Below are 12445 nucleotides of genomic sequence, written 5' to 3' on the forward strand. Positions count from 1 at the left end.
AATAATTCGTTGTAATCAAAATCTGCAGAACTCAATGAGCTTCCTCCTCTCTTACTTCCTGTTTCCCCTTGAATTTCAGTATAATGTCATTTTCTGCTTTCTACAAGTGTGTTTTCTTTCTTTCTGCCAATGTTTGTGTGCTGACGTCATTCTCCCTCGTGCGTGCAGGTGAGATGACAAACATCCAGGTGAGCTGCTGTTCTGCTATCTGCTCCTTCATTACAGAGATGTCGGCTGCACCAAGAATGTGGCAGCGGGAGAGAGAGAGAGAGAGAGAGAGAGAGAGAGAGGGGGGGGGAGAGAGGGAGAGAAAGAGAGAGAGAGAGAGAGAGAGAGAGAGAGAGGGTGGGGGGGAGAGAGGGAGAGAAAGAGAGAGAGAGCACCTGCAGGTCTATAAACAGCTGATTCAAATCATTTCGGCATATTTCACAATACTTTATACTGTTTATATGAACAAGAGAAAGTGTCTACTATAAATCTGTTTCAAGGAAAACCTAAAAGTCATTCCACGTTTCTATCTTTCCAACCAGAAGTCACGTGAACTTTTGTGATTCCAATTTTCTGTTCTTCATGTTTTTATTCTGAAATCGTTTTGTGAAGAAACAACAACAGAAAAAAAAAGCCTCTTGGATCAGCTAAAAAAAAAATGCATCGTCACAAAACATCAAAAACATCTGCACAGTCTAGAGTTGTTGTGATGAAGAGGATGTTACGTCATCACAAGCGGGCTTATTTCCAACTGCGCGTCGGTGACGTCACCGTCCTTTCACCTCTAATGTCACACTGACGGGCTTTGGATCCGTTTGTCTCCGCATGCGCACTGACAATATCTGAATTAATAATCAGCAACTATCGTTTCTTTTCTTTTTTTTAAACTTTTTAAATACTTTTAAAGTTGTGGTAGTCTTTTAAACCCCACTCACACTCTGTATTGTTTTCATAAATCTCCGTAAAATCACATGATCATCAGCTTCAGTGTCAATGTCCCCACTAATATGTATCATATGCACAGTGGACTTCCTCCCAACTCATTTATATTTGCATTTATTTGTCATTTATTTGTGGAAATGAGTTCTGCACAAGTGAGGAATCCCCTCAGAGATCTGAACTCAAAGAGACAATCAGATATTTTCTACGGATTAGCACTTAAATAAATGTTATAATAATATTTGTACCCACAAACACTTCATAAATATGAGGAGAAATATCCAGTTTTCCTACCTGAGAGCACAGTAGCAACATTATTTTCCTCTTGTGTCCAAATCAGAGTTCTTCTGTCCATGTTGTTGTTCTTTTCTGTCCCATCTTCACCTGCTGCTTTGCTTCATGCAGACAAACTCACTGTCGGAGGAAACGAGAAATGAGACACACACACACACACACACACACACACACACACACACACACACACACACACACACACACACACACAAACAAAGAGTTCCAACATGTTCACACTGATTTCAACACAACCGGTTTGCTTTTGATTTGTCTGACTGTTGTTCTGCCTCTGAACGCAGCACGAGGTATGCGTGGAATTTAAGTTATTGGTTCTCAGGCCTACAAGTTAAATGATTTACTGGTGTGTATTATAGTCATTTATGTGTTGTATTTGCTGAGATGATTATTATGAAATGATGTGTATAATGTGTGTAGCCATCTGTCTGTCAATACCTAAAGAATAGATTTACAAGATGATCCTGTGAGTGTTGACAACACATTATTAAAGCTCTGCTTCAATCAGCAGCTGTTTGAAATTAATGTTGTTGGTTTATATGCTGCCAGGATTTATTTTTCGAAATATATTTCTGGATTTTTTTCTGAATTGAGTCAGCTGGTTGAGGTTGTCAGGGTTGTTCATGGACTAAAATACCTCCTGCTATATTTACAAAATAATAAATAAATAAATACCAGTGGCCTACTGCAAGTTAACGAATTCCAATCTGAGTGCTGTGGGCCTGATGGCAGCCTGAATTGACTTTAAACTAAACCCCCAAAAAATTAAAAAGTAACTGCTAAACTGCTAAATTATTATTTTATTGATGAGGCAGGAAAAACAAAAATTGTGTCATTTCAATTAGTCTCTTCTTAGGCCAAATACAAATACTGATACATCAATATAACAAATAAAACAATACATTATTTATTGTTTTAAACCCAGACTCCATTATTACTCCTAAATATGACCATTTCGTCTCAAAATAAGAGCCCACGTCACGCGTAATGGCAGCCGGGCCGATTCTCCTTCAAACTCCATGCCGCCAGCGTCCCGTCGTGTCACGTGGTGCGCGTTCCATTCCAAAAAGGGGGCGGGCCTTCTCGTCGACGATTGGCTCGCCGCGCCCGCCCCCTCCGCGGGAGGAATCAGAGCGCTGTGATTGGCTGCGAGGACGCGGACCCGCATGCTTCCTTGACTCATAGAGGCGCGAGCCTCTGAGGACGAGCATCAATCTGCGTCCGTCACCGCCGGCAGGAAGAGAGAGAGAGAGAGAGAGAGAGAAGGAAAGAGAGAGAGAGAGAAGAGTCACAACGTTACGGTTCATTTTTTTATTTTTTATTATTTTTTTTGAAATGTTAATTTTCTTCGTTAAGGAAATCAGGTGCGCGCGGAGCTGCTGAACCCGCGGTCACATTCTGCAGAACAACGCGCTGTTTTCCTCCATGTGGATATTTCTCGAGCTCTGGATCTCATTTGTTTGACATTTAACCGGATTTAAAAAAAACTACAACAACAAAAAAACAGGAGCGAGAAGAAGGTGAGACGTGTTTCTATTTCACTTCACTTCTCCCGTTTGATTCTCCTGATTTACGGGATCATATCCTACCAGATAAAGCCTCAAACATGACTGAAATTATATATATAGGCTACCATTATTATTATTATTATTATTATTATTATTAATGACCTGCTTTTCATTTTAAGTGTTTTGGAAGCTCTCAAAACGAGGCGGTTATAACATTTATAAAACAACAATAAACAACTTAAAATACACAAGATGTGTTAAATAAATTCTACAAATAATTGATGTATTTCCCTCTGAGAAAAAATAAATAAATAACAACAATAAAGCAATACTATCTGTAACCTTTCGGACTGAAGCACATTATAAGTATAACCTGATTTAACTGGAGGTCTTCCTCTTCATCCGGAGTCCCGTCCTCCCGCAGCCGGCCCGCGGCCTCCTGCCCGCGGCCTCCTGCCCGGTGCCGCGCCGATAAGAGCCGCTCCGCTAATTGTCGCCTGTAGATCTAATCTAAATTGTAATGGACTTCATTTGCACACAGTTTTTTGACGCATTTGCATTGCGTGTTTCGGCTCCTTCCTGCGGTTATGCAGATGCGTGGAGCTTTACGTGGAGTGTTCAGGTCCACCAGAGCATTCACCTGCTAAAAGGACCCCACTAGATTATGCAAATTCTTATCTAAATACATTGTCTTACACTAATACTAACAGGTCATCATTAAGGCCGTTTATTACAGCTGCAGCTAATGTGTGAAGTTCTGCAGGGAGGAGAAGAAAAAAAACAGTAAATCAAAGTAACAGGATATTTACTCATTCTGAGATAAAAGCTTTAAAAAATATATATATATATCTTTATTTATTATGTTCTTTTTATTCAAATCAGTTGTTGCTTTCAACCACTTTCTTACACTTTTATTTAATGTCATGTACCAACTGTTGTTCAGCTTTAAGCATGATGCATTTGTGTGTGTGTGTGTGTGTGTGTGTGTGTGTGTGTGTGTGTGTGTGTGTGTGTGTGTGTCATACTGCGTGTTTAATGAGTTTTTCCCCCGTGTTTAAAGTGAAATATGACATTTAGTACATGCCTAAATAAGGCCTCTTCCCAAAGCAAAACAATAAATAACTGCAGTAAATAGTCGTAAATAAATAGATTACATTAAGGACATGTGGGAGGGAAAGAGTATAGCACGTGAATATATACCCAATAATACACTTTAAATACAACACATTCATAAAAACTAGTATATAACATTCAAACTGTGACACACAAACTGCATTACTGGGGGAGAAAAGAGGAGTATAACATAAATAAATTGCATCGCAGCATGAGTTCATTATTACAGTCAGAAAGTCAGTGTGAATAAATTAGATTGGAGGAAAGCTTTGATATTCGGAGGTGAGAGAAAGTCTCCAGCGGCCTGTAATTCAAACGCGCGTCTCCACAGGTCGATTTAATTGTGCGCTATTGAATTAATGAAACCGTAATGAAGATCTGAGTGATAACGGGACCCGTTTATGGGACCGGGGGCCCGTCTGGTCCCCTCTGGACCCACCGAGGTCACACCGCTCTGTCCATCTTCATATTATTCATTTAAAATCAGAGTTTCTCCTGGTGACATCTTTCTTTTTCTTCTCATATTTAATTACTTCTTCGCTGCTTCTTTGAGACTGACAGCAAACGGATGTGATCTCTAAAAAAAAAAAAAAGGGGCTGCTGTATCTTTTTATTTCACATGAATCAAACAGCTCGGAGCTTCAGTTCAGCTCCACGTCCCTTTGTATTTATTTACACGTTAAAGAACGATTTTAAACTTGTTTCATTTCGTTGCAACATGCAGATGAATTCTCCACGAAACAGCACGTGACTTGTTTAACACACATTTCCCTCATAATTCAAGCCATTTCCCATCAAATCAGAATTTGGTTTCCCCTATGACTAAATTATGATTATTAAAAGGCTGACTCGTATGTTGTGACATCACCATTGTTCGTGATTTAGGATGTTACACTTCATTCTAAACGCACAAAATGTAAAACAAAGTAGTTGTGTGTTGGTATCTAGAGCCAGCAGGATCATTTACATGTTCATGGTTGCATAACACTGAGAGAGTTTCTTCTGTTTGCATTCAAATGAAATGGCAGGCTTCATTAGGCTTTTATATTACTAATAAAATGGCACTTTAAATCGGACTACATAGCATTTGTTTGTTTAAGTATACGTTGGATTTTTTTATTATAGGCCTGCATTTTGAGAAGTTGTATATCCGTTTTATATAATGCAGTGGCGCATATTGAATGATGAAACGCTTCTTCTCTCCCGCAGGAGACCCTCCAGCCCTCCAGACCCCGGCCTCGGCATGATGTCTTATCTCAAGCAGGCCCCGTACGGGATGAACGGCCTGGGCCTGAGCGGGGCCATGGACCTGCTGCACCCGTCTGTGGGATACCCGGGTACGAGCCCCAGACCCAAAGCTTAAAACAGACTAATAGAACAGATGCAGCACATCCCCCAAAAAATACAAGCGCAGAAATATTGATATATTTGGAATATATCAATATTTCTGCGCTTGTTTTTTTTTTTATCTCCATGCAGAATGTATTTCTAATATTTATACACAGCTGCTAAAGTTGATCACGTGGTACTACCTCTTCTAAAAACTAATACAACTCTTTTTAAGTTCTTAAAGTGACTTCAAACATAGGCGCAGACGTGGTTTACGCGTGATATTAAACTATCATTGTGTGTGTGCTTGTGGTGCATTTAAGGCCGCAATTATGTTGTAATTTGCAAAACTTTTCTATTGTCGTTAAGTCGACCAGTTACTATCGTTGTGTGTGTGCTTGTGGTGCATTTAAGGCCGCAATTATGTTGTAATTTGCAACACTTTTTATTGTCGTTAAGTATATATACCAGTCACGTTTGTCTTGGTGATACAAAACGCTCCTATCTAAATAGGCCCAACATATTTTCGAAGCTAGAAAAAAGGATGTTATAAATAATAATAATAATAATAATAATAATAATAATAAAATATAAAGCTCAAGGTAGACACGACGCAGAGAGAAAAAATAAACTTATCACACACACACACACAAACACAAACTATCTCCAAACCCACGACTCGAGTCCGTCTCTAACTTTTGGATGGATGTTATTAAAGTCGTGTCTTGGACAAAGTCATTAACGATTCATTTTTAGTAATTTTCTTCTTCTTCCTCCTCCTCCTCCTCTTCCTCCAGGAAACCCGCGGAAGCAGCGGCGCGAGCGGACCACCTTCACGCGCACGCAGCTGGACATCCTGGAGTCTCTGTTCGGGAAGACGCGCTACCCGGACATCTTCATGAGGGAGGAGGTGGCGCTGAAGATCAACCTGCCGGAGTCCAGAGTGCAGGTCAGAGAGGAGACACGGAAATATAGACTCTGGGGACAATTCAGAGCAGTTTCCTTTACACTTTACGCGCAATGTTTATCCAATAACATCCCAGCTGCGTATATTTGTGGTTATACCTGTACAACGTAAACTCTGGTGTAAAAAATAAGCAGTGCAATAAACGTTGAGGTCACAGCAGAAAGCATTCAGAGCTCACGTTCCCCGGAAGCTGGTTCTGTTACATCTCTTTTGCTAAATAATACAGCTAAAAAACTTTTAAAAAGCTGAGCTCGGATGCGTAAAACTCGTCCCCAACGGACTAGTTTTACGCATCCGAGCTCAGCTTTTTAAAAGTTTTGGAGCCACTTTGTGCATGTTTTCACCTCGGGCCTCTGCACGATTAGCTCCAGTGTAAAAAAAAAAAAGTTGAGCTACTGTGATCAAGTAGAGACAAGTCTTTAATAATGCATTTGGCTGCGGTGAGGTTTCTGTTCCGTCCCCGGCTTCAGAGGCCCTCTGCTGGGCTTAACGCTGCCATCATGGCCGCTGCCTCTCTGCTTTCCGCTGCTGCTGACAGGCCGCTTTTACCACCAGAGCCTCCAGTAAGTCCCCTCTGACAGGCCCGTTGGCACCAGCAGGACTGGCTGTTGTTATATGGAAGCATATATAAATATATAAATATATATTCTAAACGTCGCTATTTTTAGTTCTGGATTTATTTAAGTCGTCGCCCCTGATGTGTTCACTGCCATTAAAGAGGACAACAAGCTAGCAGAACTAATCAAAGAAAACATGCAAAATAAATACTGGACAATTATATCAAAAGTGCAGATACATCTTTTGGTTATTGGTGCTCGTTCTACTTACTTTATTTAGAAAAATCACTGCAGTTTAGATGAGTTGCATCATCTAAACATTGTCCTCTGAGATCATGCTTCACTTTCACTAATAATATGAATGATCTAGTTAGAAATACATATTTAATTGGGGCATTCCTATTGTGTAATTATCACATAATTGAGGGCGATTTACTGAACATGTGGTGGCACTGTGTTGGTCTCAATACAACAGGATTTAAAGTGACAGTTCACTGAAAATAACATATATATATATATATATTATTTATTTATTGTGATGTCTCACCACACAGATACTTTGAATTTGATTTCTCCAGACTTTTAAATATTTATGTCGGAGGTTTCTGCCTCCAAAGTGTCTCCTTCCACAGAGTGTCCCTGAAGAAATAGTCCTTATGAGCGCTGTGTGCAGTGTTTATTATCCCATCTGATTATCCAGAATAAAAGAGGCATTGATTCACAAAATAGATTTCTAACATGCAAAATGTTCAGTGTGGGTACTTCCCATCTATTATATTAAGACAGTCTGCATGCAATCGATGGGTTTAGTGCGGAGCCACAAGAATTGTCCATTTCTTTTTGTGCTGAATTCTTTTTTGGGGACGACATTAAGCCACAAAACAAATGTTAGTTTTAGGAAAAACATAAAATAACAACGTATAGTTAGTTTTAGGAAAACCTTCCCGAACATGTGTCACTTACACAAATACAACCTAAGTCACGCGGAGTTGAACGTCTTGGTCTCGTGGCTGAAAAGTCATTTTATTTGTTGAACCCATTCACCTCCAGTCCCGCCCACTATGAGTGGTCTTTCTCAATATTTAGTTTGTTGCGTCACATGGAAGCGTTTAAGTTGTGTGTGCGCCTCGAAAAAAGATCCTATTTGACTTCTATTAGCATTTTTCTTGTGCTGAGCGACACAAAAACAATCTATTGTGACTATTTCATGAGCTGCCATGATACCGGGATGATTATACTGTGAGGTGGAGGCAGAAACCTGAAATGCCAGAAATCTGCATCCCTAAATGCCACCAAGTGAGGAATATGCTTTCATTATCATTTCGGTGAACTGACCCTCTCCAAGAAACACAGATTCACAAGCTCCGCACGTTTACTTATTTTTGCCGCGGTCGGCATTGAGTCTTCATCCACAGAAAAGAGTCTCTGATGAACTGCAGCCAGCAGTAAAGGTCAAAGGTCAGAGCCACAGCACCTCAGTAGAGGAAAGGTGTTTAGTTCCTGCCAGCTTTGTCAGGTTTTCGGCTGCTTTTTTTTTGTGTGGCTTCTGATCCAGCCGACGCGTGACCTTTTGACCTCTCCTCCTTCCGCAGGTCTGGTTTAAGAACAGACGAGCCAAGTGTCGGCAGCAGCAGCAGAGCAGCAACAGCGCCAAGGTGAAGCCGATGAAGAAGAAGTCGTCTCCGGCGAGAGAGAGCACCGGTTCCGAGAGCAGCGGCCAGTTCACCCCGCCGGCGGTGTCCAGCTCCTCCTCCTCCAGCTCCTCCACGTCCTCCTCCGCGTCCTCCTCCGGCCTCGGCGGCCCCGGTCTGATCGGCGGCGCCGCCTCCTCCTCCGTCACCGCCCCGGTGTCGTCCATCTGGAGCCCGGCGCCCATCTCCCCGGCGCCGGCTCCGGCCTCGCTGCCCGACCCCGTCGCCCCCGCCAGCGCCTCCTGCATGCAGCGCTCCGCCTCGTCCTCCGGCGCCGGCGGGACGACCTCCTACCCGGTGGCCTACAGCCAGACGGCGGCGGCGTACAGCCAGGGCTACCCGGCCTCGGCGTCCGGCTCTTACTTCGGCGGCGTGGAGTGCGGCTCGTACCTGGCGCCCATGCACTCCCACCACCACCCGCACCACCCGCACCAGCTCAGCCCCATGACCGGCAGCTCCATGTCGGGACACCCGCACCACCACATCGCCCAGACGTCGGGGCACCACCACCATCACCACCACCCGTCGCACCACCACCAGGCCTACAGCGCGCCCGGCCTCAGCTTCAACTCCACAGATTGTCTGGATTACAAAGAGCAGACGGCGGCTTCGGCCTGGAAACTCAACTTCAACGCCTCCGACTGTTTGGACTACAAAGACCAGGCCTCGTGGCGCTTCCAAGTGCTGTGACCTCCCGTGTTTCTCTTCTTCTCTGCTTACAAAGAAGTATTCTTTTTGTTGTTGGTGGTTTATATTTTGAAGACCCTTTAAACTAATATTAGAGACGTTTTTAAGAAAGTTTATCTGTGAACGAACTGAAACGACGCACATGGAGCCCGAAGGCCTCGGGGGTTCGGCTCGGTCGACGTCAGCGGATTCGACTCGTCCAGGATTATTTTTCTACTCCAGAACTCTCGAGAGAAACTGACCCATTTACAACTCTTGAAGGCCTTTTTTATTAATAGTACAATTTCAGTGGAACCTGCAGTCTGGGATCGTCTCAGTGATCAATCGGTTAACTTCATCTTGATCGGGATTATTCTTCAAAGAAATAAAGTAGACTCTTGACTGGGCTTTTCCGAACAAAACTTCTTCTTTTTTTTGTTGTGAAAAACATGATGCTGCTATGATTTTCAGGATCGCTGATGTTCAAATTCTATCTGATTTCAAACTTTAATCTCGTTCAGAAACTCTTCGTATAGCCTGTGGGGTGTTGTATTTTGGAGATTGAATTGCAGCACTTGTTTATAAAGGTGAAAGATTTTTTTGCTATTTGTTTTTTGGAGATGGAAAGAAAATTAAAAAAATGTGAAATTAGACACGCAATGTCAGTATTCCATTGAAATTTGAAAGATGTACATTCGTGTCTTTATAATAAAGTCTTGTTAAAACATGAGCAGTCCGGAGAAACGTTTATTTCGACTCAAGTTTGTCTCATCAACAGAGCAGTTTCCAACATGATTTAATCCCTATGTAATTGTGCTGAACTGGTTTAACTGGTTCATAAACACATTAATAATCATGAACAGTAAACCTGACCTGCAGGTTTGAGTCTGTGGTTTGGTTGTGAACCACAAAAAAAATCAGGACATATATGATTAGTTACGCTTGGATAAATAGATGATTGTTGTTTTTAAGCTTTATTTATTCAGGACAGATTCAGTGAGAGCTCTATTTGTCATTTACGCCACATTCACACCTGGAAGCTTCCCAGAATAAACACAGTCTGATGTGTTGCTGTTAAAACAACCGCAAACCGCCTTCACAGTGTCTGGAGTCAAAAATATGGAGGAAGCTATCGCAGCTTATTAGCAGTGTGTAGCGTTTCATTTAACCTCGTCTGTCAGTATAAACTGTTTCCAAACAGAGACAGTAATGAGACAAGAGTCAGTGATAAATAAGGTTCATCTTTTGAATAACCTGTGTAGATGCGTTGTCCTGTTAGCTAGCGAGCTAACGGACCTCCACACTGAGAGCTAGCTAAGCGAAAGGGCTTTTTCCCTTCTTCACTTTATCTTTATTGAATGATATGATGAGTAAAAAGTTTAAATCAGAGAAAATGTAAAAGAAGCCCAGAGAGATAATGGGACTGACTGCATGTTCCCAGCTGTCTTTTTGTGTTCGTCGTTAGCTAAAAAGCTAGTACACCAGCTAGCCCGACGCGTGGGTTTTGGTTAAATTATAAGTAGAGGGTTTTCTCTGAGTTCTTGGTAAACGCTGAGAAGTGATTGGGTCTTAACATCTTAACTGTACTGGTCTTACAGAAATATTGTAATATATCAAACACAACGTACTGTTACAGTTAAGATGTTTGGATGTGGTCAGAAATGTTCTGAACACATTCATATCAGTTAGTATTTTGAAAACCGGATGTTGGGTCCCGTGACTCCTTCCGCCCGTTTGAATATTTTTCACGTCAGATTCTGCACTTGATGTGACCACAGAGATCCGAGTGTCTGCTGATGATCGCAGTGGTTTACTGCACTAGATGGAGTTTATCACACACTTTGGGCTGCATTCACAAACAACCCTCTCAACCCGGCTCTCATTGGCCGGCTGTCACTGGCCTCACCCCGCCCCTCTTTTCTTTTTTCTCCGCAGAGTTTAAAAATTAAAATATGCTTAAATAAAGCAAGAAAACAATAACACAAACACACGATTATAAATGTATTTGTAATACGTCAAACACAAACATAAAAACAATAAAACAAAAATACGTGTATAAGCAACATATGTGTTTAATCCACCTATACGTGTATAATCAAAGTATGTGTAATACGTCAAACACAAACATAATCAGGGAGGAGATACGTTTCTGATCAAACGTAATTGGGAATGCGTATTAGTTCTGGGGGAACGTAATTTTTAGGAGACAGGGTTGGGTGGTTTTGCTTTTAATAAGATAATACAAAAAGCCAATGGAACATGTAAAACCTTGCTGATGAGATTTATTTAAATAAGATGTGTGTATTTGGGCTTTTCAAGATACAAAAGAGATCTTAAAATTCTATCGTAAACGCCATTTTTACCTAAATTTCACTTATATTAGTAGATATTCAAGAGGTTCAAGTCTCGCTGACATTTGACTTGTTTGGTGATTGTGTCTTGTTTAGCTATAGATATTTTTAATTCAACATTTTAAAAACCTTTTTCCTCACTGCCCGGCTCTAAAAATTCCCAGTCAGAGTTAAGTTTGTACAAATGTTAAACATCCGAACAGCGCGTCGATAATCAAACCCCTCCTCCCCGCTAAAGAGGCGTCCTCCGAGCCGCCGGGCAGGTTAGCAAACACGCACACTGGCATCCCCCAGCTGTTTGTTTGGCCGCGTCAACAGTAATGTACAACTCATTTGATCCAAGGAAAAAAGGGACGAATCACGATTTTAATTAACAGCAGTGCCGGCGTCCTCGCGGCGTCCCCTCCAGCAGCTGGGCAAACAGGTCCTTCGGTAAACACGGCGTCCGGGACGTGTGTTTGCCCGCTCTGCGTCCTGCTGGGCTTTTACCAGCGTGCACCGCTGCCTCGTGCAAACACGAGCTGGGGTTTACCACATTAGAGCAAACTAATCTCGAGGCCATGTTCAGGAAATCTCTCACTGCTTATTGCAGAGAAAGGACGCCCCTCTTTCTCTCTCTGAACAGCTGTTCTTGGATGTCTTATTACCCCGCCAGCCTCTCCCCAGGGGGGCTTCCGAACCTTTTATTCTTCGTCTTTGTAGTGACAAAGTGACTCTGCTTTTTTGGCTTCTTACTTTTCCAGAAGCACTTTGTCTTCTCGGGGGGATCGGCCTCACTTTTCTCCGACGAGGCCTCCGAGGACATCAAAGTGTCCTCTCGAGTGATCCTGAAGAAGCAGCGCTGTGGCCTCTCCTGTCCCGACACACAGGATGTGGCAGCGGGGGACAAAAGCCACTTCCTGGACGGCATGCGGACCGGCTGATGGAGCTAAACCGTTGATGAAAGGGGCTACCATGCAAGGTGCCACATCAGTACTATCTAACATCCATACACCGTAGAACAGCTACAGGAGCAATTTAGGGTTAA

The 12445-nt window shown here is 42.4% G+C and overlaps 1 protein-coding gene across 1 annotated transcript; it reads left to right on the plus strand.

The window, feature by feature from the left end:
• Positions 1-5100: 5100 nt before the first annotated feature.
• Positions 5101-9091, plus strand: LOC306738513 (homeobox protein OTX1 B-like; the record flags this gene model as incomplete). The annotated part of the gene is made up of 3 exons (XM_079220375.1): positions 5101-5194; positions 5984-6135; positions 8303-9091. The coding sequence occupies 3 exons, from the start codon at positions 5101-5103 to the stop codon at positions 9089-9091; spliced, it is 1035 nt and encodes a 344-aa protein (XP_079076501.1).
• Positions 9092-12445: the final 3354 nt, after the last annotated feature.

This window comes from Taurulus bubalis (genome assembly GCF_910589615.1).
Source record: "Taurulus bubalis genome assembly, chromosome: 6".
NCBI lineage: Eukaryota > Metazoa > Chordata > Actinopteri > Perciformes > Cottidae > Taurulus > Taurulus bubalis.